Raw genomic sequence first — 26,062 nt, forward strand, 5'->3', positions numbered from 1 at the left:
GTTTTATTTTGAATGCTACTTCTTAGATTTCCACAGGTTTCTATTCAGACTTACTTTTCCGGTCACCCGCAGAGAGTTAACTGAAATGCTAATAGCGTAAAATGGAGGGTATTTGTTTTAATGATGAAGGAAAGTGTCCCTCTTCCTTTCTTCCAGCTGTAATTAGACCAAAAGGCTTCCACCCATTACCAGCTGCTGGCAGAGAGGATGAGATCAGAAAAGAGAGAGAGAGAAACAGGAATTAAGGAAAAAAAGGAGAGGTTTAAACTTACAGCTTTAAGGAAAGAGAGATTCTCAAGGCACTATGGAGTATACAGTATGTTTACTTCATTGTGTTATATACTCTATATTCAGAGAAATAGTATTTACTGGAGATGTCCAATTAATTGCTCATAAGTTGTAGTTTGCTACTCCTGGCTGGCTCACCAATCAACAGATCTACTTCTGTTTACTACAGAGTTTATGTACTAATATTACAAAGTTTATTATACATCTTACTTTGTTATGCTGGCTATGAAACGTTATGAACAGTCTTGATTACATTAGGAAAATGTTTCTTTCAAATGCACAGATGCTCAGGGGTAAAGCTTAATGCTGCAACATGAGCCTAGTCGGAGTATGTATTACTACTGGATTAGTGCTTTTGGTGTTTTTTTTTGTTGGCTGCAGGATACAGAAACTTTGTTGGATGCAGGATACTGGAGTCTGGCATCATGCGTTTGTCATTAGAGCATGACATTTTTATCTTTAAGGCTTCTCCTGCCACTGATAATCCTCACCGCGTAGGAAAAAGTCTTACCCAGATCTACTTCAGTGACATAAACACCTTGGATAGAACAAGATATATTTTGTAACACCGATCGATTCCAATCCTCTAAAGGGATGCAGCGTTGGAGGTTCATTAGAAAGCCTTCCCAGCATGTTTGTGTGTTTGTGTGTGTCAGCTTGTGGTTTTGCTGTAATGCAGTACAGCAGCACTTTCTGACTCACCTTTCACAACTTTTCTTCTGAGGACATGACAGAGTGGCTGATGGTGCCAGTTTCTGTGCGTGCTGTCCTTAGAGAGAGCAAGGTTGCCAGATCTCTGTTATAAAAGCAGACCAATACCAAAACCCAAAATCCTATAAACAGCTCTTAACATCATGACTCTCAATTTAAAAGCAACAAACAATACAATACTTTATTAAAAACACAGTTTCTGTAAACATATTTGTGAATAGCTAGTTCATGTTGATTTCTCGATCTTGTATCATCAGAAAATAGTCAGTGTTTGGGTTGGTTCTACCTTGGATCCTGGGTCTTGAAACCTGGGGAATACTGCGTGGATCAGCATGGATCTTCATTTTGAATCCTACGAGAATTAATAAATCAGTAAACACACATGCAATATGTTCATACTGAGCTAATGTTGTAAACGTGAACAAGAGCTGTGTATGAGAGGAGACAACTTCACATAGCCTCTAGTGCATGTTGACCTTTCCTTTTATAGCATTTGGTAGATGCTCTTATCCAAAGTGACTTACAGAAGTGTTTTGTGGTCTCGAAGTAAAAAAAAGGTCAGAGTCTAAGAATACCAATAAACTAAAACCCTGTAAGAGACGACTTTATTATGGGAATTAGTAAGGCTGTGATTTTTGTAAAGGGTAGGTTTAGTGCTTGTCTAAGTGTTTAGTGAACAGGGTTTTCGGTTTTCATTTAAAGACAGACAGTGACTCAGCTGTTTGAGTAGCCAGGGGAACTTCATTCCACCACCTTGGTACCAATATAGAAAGACTGGGTGCATCTGTGCCTTAAGGTCAAGTCGAGCCCTGCATGTGGCTCAAAGGAATTTTATAGACATGCATCAGTGTTTTAAATCTGATGTGGGCAGCTACAGTGGAGGAATTGCAGCAGTGGGATGATGCGGCGGAAAGCTGCAGTAGTCCAATCTCAAGACGATGAGGGACTGAGTGGAAGTTTAAGAGCACAGCAATCTCACTCGGGCGAGGACCGAAGCAACCGATCCGAGAGCATCTGAGCGAGGCTGTCCCGGTACGGTTTCAGTTGAAATCCAGCACGATTTGATCCCGAATCAACCCAAATACAGGAAGTGAATCAAATATGCCATGTTTTGGGGTGCTGATGACATTTTTTTCTGAAGATGTAAGGTGCTAAAATGAGCCGTGAGGCGCAAACTAAGCCAAAGGACAGGGCTGTGGAAATGGGATGTGTTCTGGAGATTTGGACTTTTGCACGAAAAGAGAAAATAAACAGTAGATCTGATACACAAAATGTTTTAAACTACTCATTTTTATAATTATCTAGTAGTATTCAGCATTGCATGAGGTTTGATTACTGTTTTCTCTTGTCGTTTTTCTGACCAATGAATGAAGGAGTTTAATGTATACGTTTTCAGCCCTACACTCCCTTCAACCAACTTATTTTGCTTTTTGTTTTGTTTAACTATGTGCAATGAGAAAACAAACCAAACCAAATAGCAAAAAAAACCAAGAGTATCAACTTTAATCTGACTCGAACTCCAAGTGGAATAACATGTCAAAGCGCCATAAGGGTGTGTTGGGTGTTTCCATGGTAATATATGTGATGATTTTGAAGTGATTCAGACAATTATTAATTTTGTTATTTAAATATGTATAACTTTTAATATAGAAGTATAGCCTAATTAATTTAAAAATGAACAAAATACAAGCAATAACATTTAATGTTCCATATAGAAGGCATATAATGGTAGCTAAGTTTAGCAAATGCGAACTTAATAAAACTTTGTTGAGACACAAATTCGTTTTAATTTTAAAATTGTTAAACTAACTTTCGATTAATAAATCTTGATTTGACGTTTGACCCAGAGGGCACAGTGGCTTAGTGGTTAGCATGTTTGCCTCACACCTCCAGGGTTGGGGGTTGGATTCCTGTCTCTGCCCTGCATGCTGAGCATGTGTGTTCTCCCTGTGCTTTCATGCTACTCCGGCTTCCTCCAGCATCTCTAAATTGTCTGTTGCGTGTGTGCGATTGTGCCCTGCAATGGGGTGTCCCCCGCCTTGTGGCCCGATAGGCTCCCCGCAGCCCTGTGTAGGATAACAGTACAGAAAATGGACGGATGTTTGATCTACACAGAGACTCATGTTGCATGAACACCTCTTTACAGTTTTGTAAGATTGTATGTTTTTGTTAAATAACATTTTTTTTTACTGTTAGACTTTGACAGTAGTGTAGATATTGTTACTATAAAAACAATAACATATTAGACCAACGCATTAATATAAACCTGTGATTTGTAATTTCACTACCAACAGAACTGCTGTTATAGAAAATTAATCAACACCTTCTGACCAATCAGAAATGAGAATTCAACATCAGTGGTTATTAACACATCTTTTGAGCGTGTGTATTGTAAAGTCATATGTAAACGCTGATGAACTCACTGTAGTGTAAAATAAAGTGTTACCAACCTCCCACATTTTCATCAAAACAACAAAAATGACCTCAAAATGACCTTAAAATGAAAACTCAGCACTTTTGACTATTTAATGCTGAATGTAAACAAGATTGTTGTTTCCCTCCACATACAAAATGCACTATCAATAACCAAAGTGGTTATTCAGTTAAACTGTGCATCTAGCATGCAGGAAAATCAATTGCAAAGCACTTTAAGACGTCCGGGTTCTCCCGAGCTTGTCCACGAGACCCCTGCCTTCTCCCTGATCTGATTGAGATCATTAAACAGCACAGAGACGATCACATGTCTACTGAGAAAGCGATACTGCAGTTATTAACTGTTCTCCTCTTCATTCCCCTCCCCAGAGACACATTCAGCCTTTCAGTTCCTTTCACTTTGTTATATTTGATGCCACTTCTGCGCTGTCAGTAACGTTCACACTGTCTGGCTGGAAAGCTGCCTAAAAAAGCCACAGAGGATCCCATTTCAAGAGCCGCATCGATTGCTGTCACAATAAACATTCGGTTAATGCGTTCATCGCCCTGAAGAGAAGGCGTGTTAAGGGAACACCACTTACACGGCTATTACATGGCAATGTAGAGCGATAGGAGAGAAATTATATTTGATCACCGAATATGAGACAAGATATGACCTCTTGACCTTTCACCACACACCGTCCGATGCTGTGATAGCTCTCCCATGCTATTTGGGTTAAATCATTGAATCATGTGACCTGCTGATCTCCAGCTGCAGCCTCTGTACACTATGAAGTAAACAAACAGTGCTAGATATCCAAATCAGCTATTCAGTGTCAAACCTGCTAATATGACTGGACTTTTATAACACACCCGTCTTTAGGCCAGATGTGTGATGAATGGGAAACATTATGTGACATGGCTACAAGCCGCTCTCAGTGTGGTATAAAGGAAACGCTGTAGGCAGTGTGTCTGCAGCCAGGCATTGTGGGAAAAGAAACTAGGCTGTACTGAAGCTGTGTAGATGTGATGAAATGTTCAGAGTCAGCTAAGAATGGTTTTTATACCTTGCTTCATTTTCGAGATTGCTCTTGGTGTTGCTGTTTCATTGTGAACTCCAGAGAAATGTGCAAGGTGCTTAACAGGGGACATTTTTATAAATAAATAATAAAGGGCTCAATAAAGGGCTCATATTCTTCCAAATAAATGAATGTAAGATTTAAAAGTTTCTAGAAAAATTTCTGAAATATAAATTGAACATTTAAAAAGATGGATTATTATGTTAGGAATAAAACACTTCAGGATGTGTTGTGATAGGAAAATAATCAATGATGGGCCGGTGTGATGAAGCTGAGTTACACTTACCACCCTGAAGTCGATTATTTTTCCATAACAGCATGTTTGAAATGTTTTATTCTTCTTATACCACAGCAATTTGCCACCAATGATTTTTTAAATATATCAGAAACATGATGTCATGTTCTTATAGTTACATTTAATGCTGTGGAATATCCGGGAAACAAATTAGTTCCTGTTTTCACTTACGTTTCAGAAGCTACGAATAGTTGTTTCCTCACCAAACTCTCTTTTTTCTCTCTGTTGAGACAAAAAAAAAAAAAAAACCCACATCTTGTCATGTTACAGAGTAACCACAAAATCCAAACGCTTCTGTCCTGAAGACTTGAAGTTACAGCTTTATCTCTGACTTTATCTCTGAAGAGCTGACACTGGAGACTCCTTCCATAAATGTTGAATAAACAGATCCTTACAGAAAACTTCACCCTATCAGCAATGACAAACTTTTTGCCAAACGCCATAAATGTAAATGTAAATATAAAGGAGTCTTTGAGATACAAGTCCCTGTCTAAGTTAGTCACTACAGAAATGATAACATATTAGAACGAGCACATTGATATAAACCTGTGATTTTCCTTGCAGTCGGAAAATTAATCAACATCTTCTGACAAATCAGATTAGAGAATTCAACAGGGTTGTGGTAGAAATTTGTTTAAAAGATGTGCACTTTATGCTAGTAATCAATTTCACTATAGAATGGTTTACAGATAAGTGGTACAGCTGGCTGTCTTACATGAGGACAGCTGTAACAAATTGTACCTCTTATTTTATTATTATTTTTTTACACAGTGCAAATAAGAGTAAAGGCAATAACCAGCCTATAAAATCATCTTATACAAGACTCACTTCATCTGTAGTTTTTGTGCAGCAATGCAACAAAATGAAAAATTGTTACTTGGTCTAATTGAATGCATAAGAAAAAAACAGTAATGTTTGGATTATTTTGTGCTTGTGAATCGACTCATTTAAAAGAATCATTCAGTAAAAGAACCGATTCGCCTGCAACTCGTCCGTCACAAGCGCGCGCGTGAAGCAGAGGAGGGAGGAGAGATATCTTCCTCCTGTGCAGCAGAAGAATTCAAGATTTTTATTTATTTATTTATTTGTGCAAAGCCTCGCGTCTTCCTGTGCCCTGTGGCAGGGATGAGCCGAGCACAGAGAGCCTCAAGATGACTTTTATAGATTAGTTAGGAAAGTTCGGTCTTTAAATTAAGTGCTTTAATACGTGCGAGACGAGACTGCAAACAGCACGTGAGTTGGGTTTTTTTTTGTCTCTTTTTGCATTTATTCCGACTGTATGTTTGCATATTTATTTTGACTGTTTGGTTATTTATTCAGAATGTAATGGTGTTGAGAATATTTATGTAGTCTGTGTAGATGTTTGTTTTGAGTGTATGGATATTGTTTTGAGTCTGTGCAGATGTACAGTATATTCTAACTGTATGCATATTTATTTAATCTGAGTGTATTTATTTAGTCTGAGTGGATAATATTCTGGCTGTATAGATATTTATTTGGTCTGAATGCATGGGTATTTATATAGTCTAAATGTGTGGATACTTATTTAGTCTGTGTGGATATTTATTCTAGCTGTGGATATATATTCTAGCTCTATGCATATTTATTTAGTCTGTGTAGATATGCAGTATATTCTTGCTGTATGCATATTTATTCTGAGTATATGGATATTTATATAGTCTGAATGGATACTGTATATATTCTGGCTGTATGCATATTTATTTAATCCGAATATATGGATATTTATTTAGTCTGAGTGGATATATATTCTGGCTGTATATATATTTATATATTCTGGCTGTATGGATACTTATTTAGTCTGGATGTGTGGATATTTATTTAGTCTGTGTGTATGGGTATTTATTTAGTCTGAGTGGATATATATTCTGGCTGTATGGATACTTATTTAGTCTGTGTGTATGGGTATTTATTTAGTCTGTGTGGATATATATTCTGGCTGTATGGATACTTATTTAGTCTGGATGTGTGGATATTTATTTAGTCTGTGTGTATGGGTACTTATTTAGTCTGTGTAGATATTCTGGCTGTATGGATATTTATATAGTCTGCGTGTCTGGGTTCTGACTGTAGATATTCATTCTAGCTGTATGGACAATTACTCTGCTGGTTATGGGCTATGTTTATTCTGGCTGTATGGATAATTATTCTGAGTGGTATTGGTTAAGAGTAATGGGTAGCACTGCTGCCTCACATCTCCAGGGTCACTGGTTTGATCCTGAGTTGGGGTTAGGATTTCAAAGGATTTTATTTGTTATTTGGTTCTTTTTGTTACATACACAGGAATACAGGGTACACCACAGTGAAATGCTTAGAGGTTGACACCATGTCTCTGCAAGTAAGCGTAGAGAAGATATATGTTAAACAAAATGTATATAGATGAAAAAGAATTGAATTAAAGTCTAGAGCTTCGTGAGTCCATGTGGGCTTCCTCTGGGTTCTCTGGTTTCCTGTTATAGGTAAATAATAAATGTTGGGGTGCTGTGATGAACCGGCGTTACTGTTACTTTTCCTATAAAAGAACATTGTTTGAGGAAGATTTGTTTTATTCCTTTTATACCACAGCAATTTGCCAACAACTACATTTTAACCATTTATAGTTGCATTTAATGTTGTGAACGTCCACAAAACAAGTTAGTTCCTGTTATCAATAATGTTATGGCAGCTATAAACATTCGTTCCTTCAACATCTCTTTTTTTCTCTCTTTTTACAAAGAGTAAGAAAAAAAATACAGCATGTCATGTAACGAGAAACTGTTATAGAAAATTCTGACCAATCAGCACCTTCTGATTTGAGAATGCAACAGCACTGTGGTATAAAGAAAAGTAATTCAGGTGGTTCTTTATATGAGCTCATTTTGTGATGTTACACAATAGGCGCATTGGCTTTGGACCAATCATGTCCACTGTACAGATTATTTCAGGATGATACTATGGCACTTGGAAACCTTTAGCCATAGCCGTAGTGTGCTAAGCTACTGTAGCTAGCTAAAATACCTCACATTAGTAATGATCGGATCACATTTCCCAGAAACATGCTGGTAGGTGGATAAGATCATTTGATCCTAGGTGTGAATGTGTGTTTGCGTGGTACCCTGCGATGGACTGAGCGTATTCCCGCCTCACACCTAGTGTTCCTTAGTCCTGACCAGGATAAACTGGTACTGAAATTGAGTGAGTGAGAGTGCTACTGGTCATTATTTGGACTTTTTGAGCTCGGTGATGCTTAGCTTCATCTCCAGTGGTATCTAAAACAATAAGAATTGAATGTGCTTTGAAACTGTTTCTACCTTTGTGGTTATAGTTTGCTTCACCTTGCGATGCACTTTATTGTGAGAAATACTGAAATCTTATATATAGCCATACATGAAATTCCCTTATATAATATACTGTGCAGTATATAGATTTCACTTCTATCCCATATGGATGCTGTATCAACATATACAAACTTATGTATTAGTTCATGTGATGGTTCAGTGGCTGAATTTTTTCTTTGATTGATTAATTGGTTATTGGCCAGTAGTTAATATGGGTGTGATCAGTTTCTTTATTAAGACTTTTATAATAGCACATTTGATTGCATTTAGCATAAGCAGTACAGCTTATCTACTGAATAAAAATGCAAGGCAAGTAACTTTACTCAAACCCCCCAACATGTTTAAATCAATGAAACGTAATATGTAATATGTATAATCAATATCTTTTATTTTATTTATTCATATATAATTCTTACGTGTCCATGAATTGTATCTACATTTCATACAAAATCCATGTTAACACCAAATATGTAAATATACAGCATTCCTGATCCTTTAGCATTTTTGTATGTACAGTGTATGGCCATATATCACATTTCCGTATAAAATAAAGTTGGTGAAGGTAATTTTATGTGGTGTATTCAGGAATGAACCTTCATCATCAGCTCAGGTTTGGAGCACAGACAGTCGTGAATTTCTCTATATGTCTTATTGTGTGCTTGACCAGATGAGTGTTTCTGTGGATATATTTTTGATTAATCATGTGTATCAATATTTGAAAATATTGCAACCCTTACACTCCATGTTAATACTGTTTTAAATATTTTTATATGTACATTCCTGTCCCTAACACGGAGGCACTATTCTTTACATCTACACATCTTCCAAACCAACATCCCTGACCATGCACGGATTAAAAATAGAGGTATGCCTGACTTCCCGGCGTCTGATTGGCTGCACAGGCCTTCCTTGTCACGCTGCGTGGCAACAGCCTCTCCGTCCACCCAGCAACCCCTCGAATCTCCCCCCATCATCCCCCCGTTTTTCTTATGCACTCATGCTTCTGTGCCTCCAAGGGGCTTTTCTGCAGCATCCAGAGTGGTTGCCATGGCAACGGCACTCTGACCCGGGCTGCTGCGGCTAAAAGGCTTGACCTGAATTTTTTTTTTTTTTTTTTTTTTTGCTTTGGATGGTGGGCTTGAGTCGTGTGCTTTTAATTGCTTGAGTCCAAGCGTGTCCACCCTCCATCAGAAAAACGAGTGTAACGTGTCATTTTTGTCTGAGTTCAAATGAAATCCAATTAAGTCGTGTTTTACAGAGGCATCTTCATGGGAAAGACCAGCAGTAAACATGCTTCTGTTTGTGTTTCATAATCACTTTAAATATCACAGCATCGAAAATGACTGCATTCATCATTTATATTCAGAGTGTGGCATTTCCAGTCATCCCAGCAAATCAATTAGCGATGTTGAGTCGTGCTCCGTGAAGCATGTTTTCCATGTTTTTGGTTGAACGTGGGTCAGTCTGGGTTAGCCAGGATGATTTGAACAGGATTGGCTGGATGAGCTGTTGCTGTGTAGGTGAGAAGAGGGTCCTTAAGAGGAGAAAAACACATGCTGGAAATGTAACGGTTAATGCTGATGCTTGTGTTTGTCCGTCCTTTACTGGTGGAATGCTGGAGGTAATGTAACCTTGCAGAGTTATGCTGCAGAGTTATGGATCAGTGACTACTGCATTCAGACTAAGCTTGGACTTCTGAATGAACCCAAAATCCTAATTTTTTTAAATGGTTCTCTGATTGGATGGTCACATTTTTCACATTTGAAACATCCTTCCATAAGTAAGGAATGCTGTTATAGAAAAAGTCACCATATTATCGTCTTTGTTTGATCATAACACCGATTTTTTGGCACATATTTTTAGGATATCTGTAGTGTCCGTCATACAAGCCTCAATGGCAATAAGCTGTTAGTATAGAAACGATAACTTATTAGAATAAGCGCATTAATATAAACCTGTGATGTGCAGCTGCACTACTGTCAGAGCTGCTGTTATAGAAAATTCTGACCAATCAGCACCTTTTGACCAATCAGATCGGAGAATTCAACAGAGCTGTTGTAAAAGGAAAAATAATTCATGTAGTTTGTTATATGAGCTCATTTTGCGATGTCATAAAATAGGTGCATCTGCTTTGGACCAATCATCCGACTCATGTGACAAGCACGAGCTAGTGTACTAACACTTACTGGCAAATGTAGCTAATGTTGGTGATATTAGGTTATTATGGATGACAGGAGGACGTTTGTGGGCGTTTCTAATTTACATAATTATGTATATTCATAAATGCTGACATTTTTAACAAGAATAAAGGTGTAGAGATATTCCTCTGTGATTTTTATTTTTTCAATCACTGGATTATTTGTAAAGATTTAAAATGATCAGTAATAGATGCTTAATGCCAGCACTCGTGGCTAAGACTTTCAGTAATGCTTCTCCTGGACGATTAGGACTCTCCGCAACACACTCTCTTACTGATTAAATGTCTTATAACTTTTGTTGTCATATTCCAGCCTCTCATTAGATCCAAACAGGTGTTGTTTTTGTCTCCGCGAGCCAGTAGGTGTGACATATAATGCAAAGCCAGAGACAGAGATAGAACTGTCGGCTCTTGGCGCAGCCCACAGCTCATCTGCTGTGTTCCCGAAGCGTCAGCTCTCTGTCTCAGTCAGACTACGTGGGAGAGACTATTTCTGTCTGAGCTGCCGTTCTTCATCGTGCAGCAGCGGCGCTGAAGAGCTTAAACCCCCCCCCCCAACACCACCCCACACACACACACACACACACACACGCACGCATGCACACACACCTTATTCACTGCTCTCCACTTAACTCGGCTCCCGTGGTGCTGCGCACTCTGTAGGCTCTGTCTTAAATCCGTCTTAGAGGCTCATAAGAGTATTCCCGGTATTCCGGATTGGCACATGAGGGAAATGTCAATTTGAAAATATCAATTTGGGATTGATATGGGAAAGCTTGTGGTCTGGACATCTGGAGAGAGAGAAGAGGGAATTGAGTTTGACTTCAACCCAGCATGAGAGATGTGTTATTTTTTGCCTTGTTATACACTGCAAAAGTTTGCACCCCCCTAAGTTTGTGGGTGGCCAAAGAAAAATATATCTCCATTTTACAATTTCATTTACAATGAAATAATACCGAGAAGTTAAAAATGAAATGGGGGTGTATCCTAGAACAATATAAAACTTAAAGCAAAAACTAAGAAACCAAAATATTTTTTTTCTGACTTTCTGAGTTTCCGAGTCTTATTTGAAGAGAGGGAATGTGTGACATCTGGAACAAAGATTTTAGGGAAAAAATGATATTAGAGAATATTTTTTTTTCATATTCCAAAAAAAGAGGTGGTCTTTTGGGTTTCATTTCATCACAAGTGTTAGACATGTCTAAGAATGGCTCTTCAAGCAAAGATGCCTTCAAAAATAATGAAATAAAAATGAAATAATGGTCTAACTGTAAAATAATTATTATATTGCGCAGTAATCCATAAAACAGCAAATAAAACATAAAGGCAAGTCATGATTTGATTTAATGTTTAAAAGAATGATCTCAGGTATACTGTCATGCAGTTTTCTAGGGAAATATTGACAGATCACAGACGCTAACGCTTTGAGGATAACTTTATTTAAAATAATGACAGCGCTGTCTTCATGTCTCTGTACATGTTGTTTACAAGGTGGAGAACGCTGGGTATAACTGATTACTGGCACATACCTCAAGCTGATTTGATTTCCGTGGGTAAATTAAGGACGGGAAGCTTTTTACTCTGGTATGTGAGGTCATGTGATGCTGTGTTCAGTGTCCTGCTCTGTGTCTCCATCTGCATTTACGAATGCTGGGAGAGATGATGCCGCTAAATTGACTTTTTTTTAATCCATGTGCTAACTGTTTTTTTCTCAAAAACATCATAATATAACTGAGGGACTCGTTACGTCTGATACTTAATTACAGCAAATCTCTCCTCAGGGAGAAGACCCAGATGTGCTGTCCTCGTAGTAGAGCATTTCTCACTCAAGCATCCTGATATTTAATTAACGCCTGCTTTTTTTAAACAGCGCTTGCCACTCGTGATCATGTGCTTCTCCCATTGAGGAAGATCAGCAGAATTCCCGTACAATCTGCTCATACTCTCGCTCTCTCCCTCTCTGTTGTAGATGCCATGGAGCAGCCGAGAACGCTTCACTCTGGTTGTATGGTGACGGGGGTCCGCACTCCACCCATCCGCCGCAACAGCAAGCTAGCCAGCCTGGGGCGCATCTTCAAACCTTGGAAGTGGAGGAAAAAGAAAAACGAGAAGTTGAGGCAAGGCTCTGCAGGTGAGGGCAGATCAATGGAGATGCTGTGACTACACTTGCTTTTTTTATCAGGTTCATTCTTCAAGATGCAAATGGAAAGGGACAGAAACTGAGCGGATATTAAATATTATTCTGGGTGTTGGTTCATTCTTAGTGCAGCAGTGACTCTGACATGGCAGTGTGTGTGTGTGTGTTCCAGGTACAGGTGGATTACCTGCAGCAGTGTTACTGGGGTTTTTAAACATTTACTGCACTTTATACCACAGACAATTAAAAAAAATGATCTATCAGGAAAGCTAGATGTAGATCCTTCTCCAGATCTGTGCCAATCTATTGGATTTGCCACAGGTGGACTCCAGTCAAAGTGTAGAAACATCTCAGAGATGATCCAGAGAAATGGGATGCACCTGAGCTAAATTTCCTAGCAATGTCACAGCAAAGGGTCTGAATACTTACTTAAATGTGATTTCTGTTTTTTTTCTTTTTAATAAATTTGCAAAGTTACCACAGATCTGGTTTAAGCTTTGTCATTATGTGGTATATGGTGTAGATTGATGTGAAAACAAATAATTTAAAGCATGTTAGCATAAGGCTGCAATATAAAATGATTGAAAATGAAATGAAAAAAAATGACGGAGTCTGAATACTTTCTGAATGTACTGTAATATTTGTCTTATTAACTTCAAGTGAGAGAGAAACGTCTCGCAGACGTTCCATGTCAAAAAATTTAACTATAAATGGATAAAAAGTATGTAAAAATAAACAAGCAGATTTGGGGTGCTTGACTCCTCTTCGTGTTGAACCACATCACAGCACCTCGTCGCTGATTATTTTCCCATAACAGCACATCCCAAAGTGTTTTATTCCTTACATATCACTGAGTTACAGACAAAAGCTCATCTTTTTCCATGTACAGTGCCTATGAATGGTCTAACTGTCACCAGTGTCCATTTTTAGATGGAGATTTTTGGTTGGTGGATGGTTTTTCAACTCAACTGTGACTGTGAGGTGTGTAAAAACCCAGCAACAATAACACCATGCTATGTATGTGCTGCCCCCTGCAGGCTTGGAAAGGAAAGTGTCATCACGGCAGAGCCGCGATGAGCTGGTGAGGAAGAGCGTGGCAGAGACGGGCACAGGTGAGAAACAGCTTTCTAATCCTCACAGCTCCAGCAGTGTCCATTACTCTCCGCTGTTATACAGAGAACCCGAGCCAACTCGTTTCACACTCTGCAACCGTCGAGGGAGTCGTTACACCTTTATTAAAGAGTGATGACAGCAGCAGCAGAGTTCTGCTGCATCGTTTATCACAGAATCCACACTGATGTTTCTGTGTGAATAATACAGCAGCTGATTTTTATGGTTTTTGTAAAGGCATAGTTAATAAATGAAACCCAATGCTTCCTGTTACAATGATATAATGCTACCTGGTATTTGTAGCTTCTTTCAGTTATGACTGGCTGACTAGCAAATATCATTTGAAAATATACAATCACCGGCCACTTTAATATGAACACCTGTAGCCCTGCTCATTCATGCAAACGTCGCCTGATTTTTTCCGATCTTCAGTTGTCCAGTATTGGCGAGTCTGTACCCACTGTAGCATCAGGGTCCTGTTCTTGGCTGACAGGAGTGGAACCGGATGTAGCCTTATGTTGTTGTAGTCCATCCACCTTTGATAGGTTGTGCTTTCTGAGATGCTTTTCTGCTTACCATGGTTGTAAAGAGTGGTTATTTGAGTTACTGTAGCCTTGTTGTCAGCTTGCACCAGTCCGCAGAAGTGCAGCTCACTGGATGTTTTTTTCTTAAACATCATACTTTGTAAACTCTACAGACTGTTCTGTGTGAAATTTGCAGAAGATCAGCAGTTTCTGAAATCCAGCCCGTCTGGCACCAACAGAGAGAGAGGCTCTAAGAGTAAGCCACAGGGGAGGCGATGAACCCAAGTGCAGAGACGGACTCAAACAGAGTGAAAGTTCAAAGATTTAATGAAGTCCAAAAATGCAAACACAAAAAGGCAAAAACAAGAAACAAAGGTCGTACGCAAAGTTCAGGAAAGTGTCTCCAAAGAAATAATCCAACATATAATACACAGCTCAAAATTCTCCTCCAAGAGGTAAACCAATAAAAATAGATATTTCATGAGTAAAAGCAAAAATCTCAAAAAGATTTCACAATATCGACAGGGAAAACCAGGGCAACATACACAGGACACACAGGCCTGACCTAGTAGCACTAAAGTGAGGATAAGTGAGGAAACTAGGGAACAGGGCAACTTAAATATGCACTGGGATATGGGGCACAGGTGGCAGCAATAAGACTGTTAACAGACAGCGGGAAAACAACATGGGGGACAGTGGGGCCTCTAGTGGCCAAAACACCACATAACAAGCCCGGAATCCTGACACATAGTTTTTGTACATCCTGATATTTGATGTGAAAATCAACTGAAGCTCTTGACCTGTAAATGCATGATTTTATCCATTGTACTGCTGCCACATGATTGGCTGATTGGGTAATAGCATGAATTAGCAGATGTACAGGTGTTTCTATTAAAGTGGCCAGTGAGTGTAGATTGCATGTAGTGGATAGGGGAGATCAGGGTTGCCAGGTATGCAAAATAAAAGGATCCCAAAAAACATCCAAAGCTCAAAATACGTCCATTTCATACCCCCTAAACTGCTTAAAAGCAAACATAATGATTACTAATGCAAACTCTAATGCAATATTAAAAATGGATGTACAATGTGCTTTAATTTGATTAATATATCTCTAAACAGAGATAAAAATATTATATTGTGATTATTTCACCCTGCACTGCGAGAGCAGAATGCCTTCTGACATATTAAATGTAGTGGATCTGTGGAGTCTGACTTAAATTTTTCATTTATCATTTATTTATTTTTAATATTTTTATAATATATATTTTAATATACTTTTAAAGTAGTTTAGGTTCATTTACTTAAAGCAATTCATTGTAATTAAAGTAGCATAACCAACATTTATTGGTTGTTTTGTCGATCTGAGCACAACGGTTTAGAGATTCCGCTCTGTGGCTGTGTTTTAGGTTCTGGTCTGGCGTGTGGGGGGAGCTCAGAGGAACCAGAGATGCCGACTCAGGAATATTCGGACTGCGAGGAGAGAGAAGAAGAGGCCATGGCGCCGCTGGCCAGCAACACAGAGGACCTGGGGTCAGACGAGGACAATCCTTCCACAGGCAAGACTTGTGTAGACTGCCATGTTAGGAACATCATGAGACTCTTATAGTGCGTGCACGTACTGCCGGAATTACGGTAATTACTAGATTACAACTTGGAGTTGTTTCTATGGAAACGCACTCATCACCTCAAAGTCTTTTAAATAGATACCTTATACCACAGCGCTGCTGAATTCTCGCATCTGATTGGTCAGAAGGTGTTGATTAATTTTCTACAACAGCAGCTCTCATAGTAGTACAGCTGCAAATATATATTTATATAAATGCACTCGCTCTTATACGTTATTGTTTCTATAGTAACAACTCATTCACAGGAGCTTGTGTAGTGGATGCTCCATGTGAACAGATGTAAAAATGTGTGTAATTGTCTTCTGTAAGGAGAAGTTAACATTTAGGGAAGGAGTCTCCAGTGTCAGCGCTTTGTAACAGTCAGAGGTAAAGTGCTTTTCAGTTTCTCAGTAACAAGCTGATGTTTTTGTCTAATTAACTTCAAGATAGAGAAAAAATCCACCACTTCGGAGAGGTAACAGTAACGTCAGCTTGGACTGCATCACCACCCTGTTGATGATTATTTTCAGCACATGACCAAGTTTTTTATTCGTTGCTTATTATGCAGTTGGAACTAAAACAATAGGGAATAAGCGATGGATATTTTTTATAATTTTAATATTATACTGTGGAAATCGTGGCCATCTTTACAATGGTGTATATTTATAATGTGACATCAGTCACTGTTGACACAGAGCTTTTACAAAATTCAGGGTTACCAATTGCTAAGTATGAGTCAAACAAGGACGTTAAGTTTTTAACTATAGGTCTGTCATGACATCAGCGCACAAAAGTGTGTGTATATATAAAAACATCAGTGAATACTGTGTTAGTGAATATAGTGAGAATTTGTCTAACAGAAATTCTTGAATTGTGGGTTCATGCAGGAAAGGCTACAGCTCAAAGTGCCTGTTTTTAAGGAAAGATTTAATGGTTTCTATATTCTGTAGACTACTTTAGGACAAGTCTTGCTATTAAATTTCCAGGGAACATAGTGTACAGCATTAAAAATAAGTCTATGTTCTTGCTAAAATTAGCAATTTCCATTCAAAGTGAAAGTCTGGAAAATTCAAATCACCTGTTACTCAGATTTTGTGCGAAAAATGGTTACATGTGCAGCCGTGCTTCAGTGTGACATGTCCCACTAGGGGGCGACAGAGATCACGGAATCCTTGTTTCTGTTTACAGTACAAGATGCCACAGAATACACTGAGACCGCAGAGGAGAACACCCACAATGAAGAAGAAGAAGAGGAGGAGGAAGAGATTTCAACATCTGAACCATCCATCAGTGACGGCGTTCCTCTTGCCGAAGTCGTCCGTAGCGTGGAGGAGTTGAAAGCAGCGCCTGTGCTAAGAGAAGTGCGCACTCCTCCTCCCAGAGTGCCTGCAAAGCTCCTGCCCAGGCTGGGGAGTCTGGACAGTCAGTACCACATGATTATTAATTAAAATGAAATGTAAACATTTAACACTTTTTAGTTTAAAGGTTAGCCTTTTAAAAAGGTCACACACTAAACTGTAGTACTGGATGCTAGTAGTGGAGACGATTCAACGAAAATAAAGGGAAGGAATATCGACTAGGGTGTGTTAAGAACTCAGGGCTGGTTATGGAAATAAATATGAAGTTATTTGCTTTTTCTTGATGTTCTGGTACTAGCTCTTTCTCCCACAACGTGACAGTTAAACCTCTGTTTCCCCGTCACACAGGTTCACACCCCACACACCAGACACGTCCGGCTCCAGCCACACTTCCCAGGAACTTCACTCTTCCCAAAGACACGCTGAGGGGCCGGATATCCACCCCTACAGGCTCACCACACCTGGGCAACATGCACCCGCTGCTTCCCCCTACCTGCATCATCGAGGAACTACACCGAGCGCTGGCCACCAAGCACCGGCAGGACAGGTGAGGATTTACACAACGTCAGAACATACTGAAAGTCAGTAAGACTCCACAATATAATTTCTTTTTAATGGAATATCAGGATCTTGAATATGGTTGGATAAAAAGATGTATTATGAGCAGGGTTACCAGATTTCAGCAAAATTTCTAGCCCAAATAGATCTCAGATTTTTCTGTCTTTGAGTGGGAAACAAGTTCACTGTGGGGTACACACATTTCTGATTTGTAGTATCTGCAAATATGTTACAGCAGAAATGGTTCGGTTCATCGGAGACACACTGTCTGCACTTACACTTTCCCTTTGTTTGCCATAGCCTATGTTTACAGAAATCAGTTAGATTTAATTCTCATTATTTGCTCTAAAACAAGATCTTAGCAGCCACAGAATATTTTGAAACTAACCCCAAAACCAGCGTAATTAGGTGTTAAAACCACAACTCTGGCAACCCTGGTAATGAGAGAAATAATGATTTATTTCATGCCTGAATATTATAATTTTAGGGTTTGAAATCTGCTTTATTTTAAATAAAAGGTTGAAGAATGCTCGATATTTTGATTTGTGATGGAAAGTTGTAGGCCGTGGTGATTACAGTGAGGACCAAACACAAGAAAATATACTGCAAGTTCTACAAAAAATGGCCTTGACATTTACAATTTCTGCCCAATAGACCACAAAGGCATTGCGTAGGTGGAATTACCTTGTGTATAAAATAACTACAGGAGTAAAATCATAAGGCGTAAACCATCCTGAAGTGTTTTATTCCTCTTACATCACAGCAATTTGCTAACGATTACATTTTTTCGTTTATTAAAGAACAACACATCATACTATTTATCTGTTTACGGTTACATGTACAGTTAGCCTGATAAGACGTTGCAGTGTCTCATAGGTGGAGTTTTGATTTCTGGATACACCATATGTACATGTTTCTTTGTTTACACTCAGTTTCAACAGTAAAGAGGTGCGCTGTTCGCCGAAGCGCCGCTCGGACGGTCACGTGTCTCGCACCTCCAGCACGGACAGCGAGCCGCAGGGAGGAGAGGTGGAGAGCAAGAAGGAGGCGGAGGAGAATAAAGAGAACATGGGTCTGGATGAGTACTACAGCGATCAGGACAGCTGGAACGAATCTGTGATCTCGGGTACGTACCACCGCCACTGCGATTACTGTATGATGTCACCCATGGAGCAGTCAGTGATGTCACCGCTAAAGCTGTTTATATCAGACGTAGATACACTTAGATGTTGAATAGGATGAATGTTAAGTCACAGTGTTCACAATATCGCAGTCATTAAAAAAAAAAAAACGACGGCGTTTATAAGTTATACTTCAGTGCTGTTGAATTCTGTGTAGACTCCGTAGAAAAAAGAAATTAAAAATAAAATTAGTAAACTATTTTCCTTAGCATTTTAGATTAGGAGTATCACCACTGCTAAATTGGTTTTAAATTACACTTGAAGTGGTATTGAGTTCTAAAATATCTCTCAATTATTTTTCATTTATTGATCCCCCAGGGAAATTGTTTAACTTGAGGATATTATAGTGTGGGCATAAATGACAAAAATATCATATCACGATTCTCAAAGGCATTTCTGCGCTACATGATATGTACCACGATATTGCTGACAAGCGAGCGCTATAGAAGTGTTGCATTGTTTTAATAAAAAAAAAACTGTTGGTTGATTCTTTTAATGTTTACAAAATACATTTTTTACATTACATTTATTTTTTTATAGTTTAAAAAAAAGACATTGTATATATATCATAATCTGTAAAAGATTTTAGTGCAAAATCACATCAGAATTTAACATCAGATCTGCTGCCTGTAATTATTTCAACAATTAGACGTTTTATAAAAAGATATCAGGACATACTTTGATCGAATTTAACACAATTTTGATATCATATCCTCATATCACCCAGCCCTGGGATATCTGCATTATCCCTATTAAGTCATCTGTTACGTAATAGAATTTAATTTGAAATTTTGTACATTTTAATTCATGCAGAATGCATAATAACCTGCCTTGCGGTGCCAGGGCTTCATACTGTGTGTTCAAAATGTTTTTAAAAAAAGAGCAGTTTTGCAAATTTGCAGGGCAGTGATATTCTTTCAGCTCTTTATAATGTGTGTGTGTGTGTGTGTGTGTGTTTGTTTTGCAGGGACACTACCACGGCGGATAAGGAAAGAGCTGCTGGCGGTAAAGCTGCGTAACCGACCCAGCAAACAGGAGCTGGAGGACAGGAACATCTTTCCGGTGCGCAGTGACCAGGAGCGTCAGGAGATCCGCCAGCAGATAGAAATGAAACTGGCCAAGTTAGTGAGCCATCCTCTCTCTCTCTCTCTCCCTTCTCCCTCTTTCTCTCTCTCTCTCTCTCTCTCTCTCAGTCTACTGCACTATCACTCTCCCTCTGTCTGTCTGTCTGTCTCTCTCTCTCCCTCTCTCAGTCTACTGCACTATCACTCTCATTCTCCCTCTTTCTCTCTCTCTCTCTCTCTCTCTCTCTCTCTCTCAGTCTACTGTACTATCACTCTCCCTCTGTCTGTTTGTCTGTCTCTCTCTCTCTCTCTCTCTCTCTCTCTCTCTCAGTCTACTACACTATCACTCTCCCTCTCCCTCCTTCTCTCTCTCTCCCTCTCTCTCAGTCTACTACTCTATCAATCCCCCCTTTCTCTCTCTTAGTCTACTAGACTACCACTCTCTCTCTCTTTCTCTCTCACTCTCCCTCTCTCAGTCTACTGCACTATCACTCTCCCTCTGTCTGTCTGTCTCTCTCTCTCTCAGTCTACTGCACTATCACTCTCCCTCTCCCTCTTTCTCTCTCTCTCTCTCTCTCTCTCTCTCTCTCTTAGTCTACTACACTACCACTCTCTCTCTCTTTCGCTCTCTCTCTCTCCCTCTCTCTCTGTATACTACTCTATCAATCCCCCCTTTCTCTCTCTTAGTCTACTACACTACCACTCTCTCTCTCTTTCTCTCTCTCTCTTTTCTCTCTCTCAGTCTGCTGCACTATCACTCTCCCTCTGTCTGTCTGTCTGTCTGTCTCTCTCTCAGTCTACTACACTATCACTCTCCCTCTCCCTCTTTCTCTCTCTCTCTCCCTCTCTCTCTATCTACTACTCCCCCCCTTTCTCTCTCTTAGTCTACTACACTACCACTCTCTCTCTCTCTCTCTCTCTCTCTCTCTCTCAGTCTACTGCACTATCACTCTCCCTCTGTCTGTCTGTCTGTCTGTCTGTCTCTCTCTCTCAGTCTACTACTCTATCAATCCCCCCCCTTTCTCTCTCTTAGTCTACTACACTACCACTCTCTCTCTCTATCTCTCTCTCTCTCTCTCAGTCTGCTGCACTATGACTCTCCCTCTGTCTGTCTGTCTTTCTCTCTCAGTCTACTACACTATCACTCTCTCTCTCTCTCTCTCTCTCAGTCTACTGCACTATCACTCTCCCTCTGTTTCTCTCTCTCTCTCTTTTCCTCTCTCTTTCTCTCTCTCAGTCTACTATACTATCACTCTCCCTCTCTCTCTCTCTTTCTCTCCATTTTTCTCTCTCAGTCTACTACTCTATCACTCTCCCTCTCTCTCTACTCCCACTCTCCCTCTTTCTCTCTCTCTCTCTCTCTCTCTCTCTCTCTCTCTCTCTCTGTGTCTCTCTATTCTCCCTCTCCCTGTCTCTCTCCCTCTTTCACTCTCGTTCTCTCACTCTCTCCCTCTCTCCCTCCTTCCCGCTCTCTGCAATGTCATTGGGTTTGTTATTTCATTTCCATTTCGGCCTTGCTGCTCTCAGATTGACCGTCATTTCTGAAGAGCGTGTGAGTATGTGTGTGTGTGGGTGTGACAGATGATTTGGCATCGTCAGCTCCAACACTGTATCCGAGCTTTCAGCGCACGTGGGAAGACTGACACGTGCTGTTGTGCCGTGCCACGAGTGCTGCTTATTGTTGTCAAATCCGAACACACCATCCAGATTTGTGTAGGTTTTGTGTAGCTTTATGTTTGTTTATTTAACTGCATCATTGGTTTAATGCGATTATTTCTCATTAATATTAAGCTAAGAAATATTATCTGGAAATTTTAGTTACAGACTATAATTGCACTCTAATTAGTCTGATAAAGTTGTGTCTTGACCCTGTGAGTCACAGGTCACCTTGCGACCAATAGGTGGAGCTATAGGCTTATAACCAACCTCAAACACAGTGCTGTGCATAAGTATTAACCTCCCTAAAAATCTTCTACATTTAGTAATGATACAACCTGGAACTGAAATGGACTTAATTGGAATTATATGTCATGAGTCTATACAAAATATTGCTGACCATTCAATATTTTTTTAGCAAAATTATTTACAAATAAAAAGTGTCAATTTGTGATTGGATAACAATTCACTCCCATATTATTGGTATGAACCCCCTGAATTATTTCTGGTTGCCATAAAGACATGTTGGATACTCAAGAAACATATGGGAAAAGGTTCTCTGGTTTGATCAGACCAAAATTATGACCAAAAAAGTGTCACTTTTCGTGGAAACCCGCACGCTGAGAACACCATCTTCACAGGGAAGCATGGTGGTGGTAGCATCATATTGAGCATTGCTCTTGGTCTCTTGGTCTTGATTTTCCCAAATAAAACAGATTAAAAATAGTGCAACTTAGCGAAAACGGACGGCAACTATGTATTATTCATAATAAATAAAGCATCCAAACACCTTGCCAAATATTACATTCAAATGTTTTCTTTAATGTTGGGTTTAAAGTTGAGGACATCTGTATTTGTGTGTGATTAATATTCAACCTGCCCACGTCCTTTCACACCTTTTCAGCTGGTATCATGTCAGACAGCACACTCTGGCTTTGTATTTAAATGAGCGACGCCCACAGTGAGAACGCCCGTCCACGAGTGCCGTCCTTGACGTCCTGTCCAGTTTGTGCCACTTCATAATTTAGCACTTAAGAGAGTGTTGTTGAAGTAAAATGAAAAGCAGTGGTAATTTTCTGTCAATAGCACGTTTCAGAGCACAATGAGTCAGTTAATTAACCTCTGTATAGGCTTTTGTGCAACAATGGCTGTTTTAACGGTGTTAATTTTGACAGCCAATTTAGTGTTCATCTTAGTCTTTGCCAAATAATAGTCATTTTTTTCTTTTTGTCAGAAAGTGGAAAGTGTACTGAAGTATAATTTTAGCCAGGTTGTAGTTTAAATGAGTATTATGTAAAGAATAAAAAAAAGCTAGGTGTTTTATTCCTGTTATACCACAGCAAATTTGCAAACTATTATATTATTTATTGCAGAACACCCCATTACACTTTTTATCCAATTGTGGTTGCATTTAATGTTGTGGAACATCCACGAAACAAATCAGTTCCTGTCATTACTTACATTATAGCAGCCGTAAATGGTCTTTCTTCTACCAGACTCTCTTTTTTTTTTCTCTCTCATGAAGTTAATAAGAGGAAAAAAATGCAGCTTGTTAAAAAAAAAAGCTTCACCACATCAACAGTTAGAAGTTTCTTTGTTAAATAACATTTTTACATCTTTTTTTTTTTCTTCAGAGGAAGTTGTTACTAGGGAAATGATAAATTGTTTATAATCATAGACATCTGTAGTTTCGTAATGGGAATATTCATAATTAGGATCTGTCACTATTACATATTTGCCTAACTGCAATTATTTGAGATGATTGCGATTAATTGTTAGATTCCACAATTACTTGTATATGTTTCCATATAAATAAATGTAGTTGGTAAAACACAATATTTAAATCACTGCAGCACCATATTTCAATTGCTGTACTACAATGTAGCTAATCTAACAAATCAGTAAGTAAAGAATAAAACATCATGTACTTTTAGCATTTTTGTAGTACGTTGTTTATTTGCGTATTTCACTTACAGCTTTTATAAATTTTCTGCTGTCGTCCCTTTGTGATCATTCACAATCTAAAAGGCAAGTGTAGATAAATGACGCCATGTGTTCATTATTACACTGCTGTTAAACTTTATTATAAACAAGACATAACATTTCATTATTGTGACAAGGCCGAATGTAAATTTATCACACCTTTACTAACTGCCCTCCTTCATCCGCTGTATTCTCTCAGCTCTAATTGATTTGTCCTTAATTGTGTGAATGTCCACCTCAATGCAGTATTGAACATTTGCACTGTCAGTATTGCCCCAGGCTAAAAATAACCCGAGACAACTGAATTTCAGTCAGCAGGAGTAAAAAATGCAGAGCTAAACGGAACGCAGGGTTGTAGGAGAATGCACTGTGCTCACCTCATCGGTGTTTTATGTAGTCAGCATAACCTTTATGTTATGCTCGTTCCTGATATGAAGAGTCAGCTGTATAAGTACAGGACCAATCAGCCTCATCATATACACTGAGCTCTGAGCTTTGTGAGGGAACAACTGTTTATAGCTGCTATAACATAAGTGATAACAGAAACGAACTTATTTCGGGATGTTCCACAACATTAAATGTAACTATAAATAGATAAAAAGTATGATATGTCTTTACTATGATGTGATATTCTTTAATTGCTGTGGTATAAGAGGAATAAACACTATGAGACGTGCTGTTATAGGAACATAATCAACCTCGGGGTTTGTAACAGTAAAACTCCACTTCATTACACCACCCTGTTGATTATTTTGCTACATCACCATGCCCCCCGAGTGTTTTATTCCTTACTTATGTATTAACCCTCCATAGAGCTTTACTGGCAGTGACAGTGACACACAGCTTTGTACTTTGCACCAGTAAGGACAGTGATATGCTAGATGTGACTAAACACACGTCATTTTGCGTATGTGAAGGATTTAAAGGTCTGCTTACTGAAGCATTCTTGGCCTGTACGTTTCTGTGTCAACTTCACAGACCTCACAGCTTTTTTCCACCATTGTCATGGTTGTTTTTCAGAAGCTAGGTCTCAAATCATATACTATGATATTATACATAATGTTGAACAATACCACTGAACAATACCAGTTCAGTATTGTGCAGACTTCATGCTTAAAAAAAATTATAATCATAAACTCATAACTCATCCTAATACCATTTGTATGAAAATAGTTTCATCAGATAGCCTGCAGTACAGTTTTCCAGAAATATTGGCACCCTTTATTAAAAAAATGAGTAAAAATGATTGTATAAAATAAATATTGCATGCAATTGATATTTTCCACTCAAACATTAGGAGACACTATTAATCATTATTCTCCTTACAGAAGTGAGGGCTTCTGTATAAATCTTTCTACAAGTGCCTCCAACTTTGTTAGACATTAGAGGAAGAGACTCAGTGGTGTTATTCCCTTAAATTATCAATTATGGCATGTTATTCTTTATATATTTTTTGTGAAGGGTGCCAATACTTCTGGAGATCAACATACAGTTTTTTTTTTTTTTTTAGCTCTACAGTGTTTTTTGATTATTTTTAACCACATCAGCAAGTATGTTTAGACGAGCAATGTGCATAATGCTAAACTGGTAGCTATATATGTAGGTCCCGTGCAAAATTAAAGAAGAATCCAGAAAGAAAGGAGGGATGTCTCGGATGAGCAAGGGGTAAATCTTGTAAATTTGATCACACCGTTTCACATAAGCCTCTCTTGCAGTTTCACACCTTGGAATTGCATGATGCCAGGAGGGAGAGATTTCCTGGATCCACACCGTGAGCATTTCACACCTTTATCACTAATAAAGAACAGCGCAGTGTTTCCTCTCCTAGAAGTGTTAAACATACTCACTTAACAGACGCTCTCAATAAGCATGCGCTTCTAATAGGCGTAACCTTTCAGTAGCATTCAGGCTGACACCTTTGTGTTTTTCTCATCATTCTAGCATTATTAAATAACAGTAATGGTAATACACCAGAACTGTAGGCTAATAAACTAATAAAAAAATTACATGCAGAGGTGCAGTCGTAAAAAGTGCTGGAAAATCAACAGTCTGCAATTAAAAGTGACGGCAAGATGTTTTTGTTTTTTCAGACAATCTTTTCCGAAGTAATAGAAAGTTGGCATGCTTGTGTTTTTGCAAAGAATGAGCTTTTAAGTCAACTTGAAGATTTTTTATGTGTAGAAAACTTTCTACCATCTGTTTATTTGTCAGAGGAAGTAAAAATATCTTGAATATAAGTAAGGAATAAAACATGACAGGGCATCCTGAAGTGTTTTATTCCTTTTATACCACAGCGGTTTGTTCTTTACAGAACAAAACACTGTACTTTTTATCCATTTAGAGTTACATTTAACGTTGTAGAACATCCGTGAAGCAAGTTTGTTCCTGTTATCACTCATGCTATAGCAACTCTAAACAGTCATTCCCTCACCAGTCTCTCTTTTTTCTCTCTCTTGAAATAAATAAGATAAAAATTCCACCTTGTCATATTACAGCGAGACTGCAGACTCCTCCTGAAGATGTCCCTCATCTTACAAAGGTTACAGCTTTATCTCTGATTGTTACAAAGC

General features: G+C 38.8%; 1 protein-coding gene across 1 annotated transcript in view; it reads left to right on the plus strand.

The window, feature by feature from the left end:
* The window catches only part of phactr3b (phosphatase and actin regulator 3b), a 54,419-nt gene that overhangs the window by 17,748 nt on the left and 10,609 nt on the right, over positions 1 to 26,062 (plus strand). The window contains exons 2-8 of the mRNA XM_053227284.1: positions 12,287 to 12,448; positions 13,492 to 13,566; positions 15,495 to 15,644; positions 16,881 to 17,114; positions 17,399 to 17,597; positions 18,541 to 18,734; positions 19,757 to 19,914. Coding sequence (XP_053083259.1) covers positions 12,287 to 12,448; positions 13,492 to 13,566; positions 15,495 to 15,644; positions 16,881 to 17,114; positions 17,399 to 17,597; positions 18,541 to 18,734; positions 19,757 to 19,914 — 1,172 coding nt within the window. The remainder of the gene's footprint in view (positions 1 to 12,286; positions 12,449 to 13,491; positions 13,567 to 15,494; positions 15,645 to 16,880; positions 17,115 to 17,398; positions 17,598 to 18,540; positions 18,735 to 19,756; positions 19,915 to 26,062) is intronic.

This window comes from Pangasianodon hypophthalmus, chromosome 20, assembly GCF_027358585.1.
Source record: "Pangasianodon hypophthalmus isolate fPanHyp1 chromosome 20, fPanHyp1.pri, whole genome shotgun sequence".
In the NCBI taxonomy this organism is placed as follows: Eukaryota; Metazoa; Chordata; class Actinopteri; order Siluriformes; family Pangasiidae; genus Pangasianodon; species Pangasianodon hypophthalmus.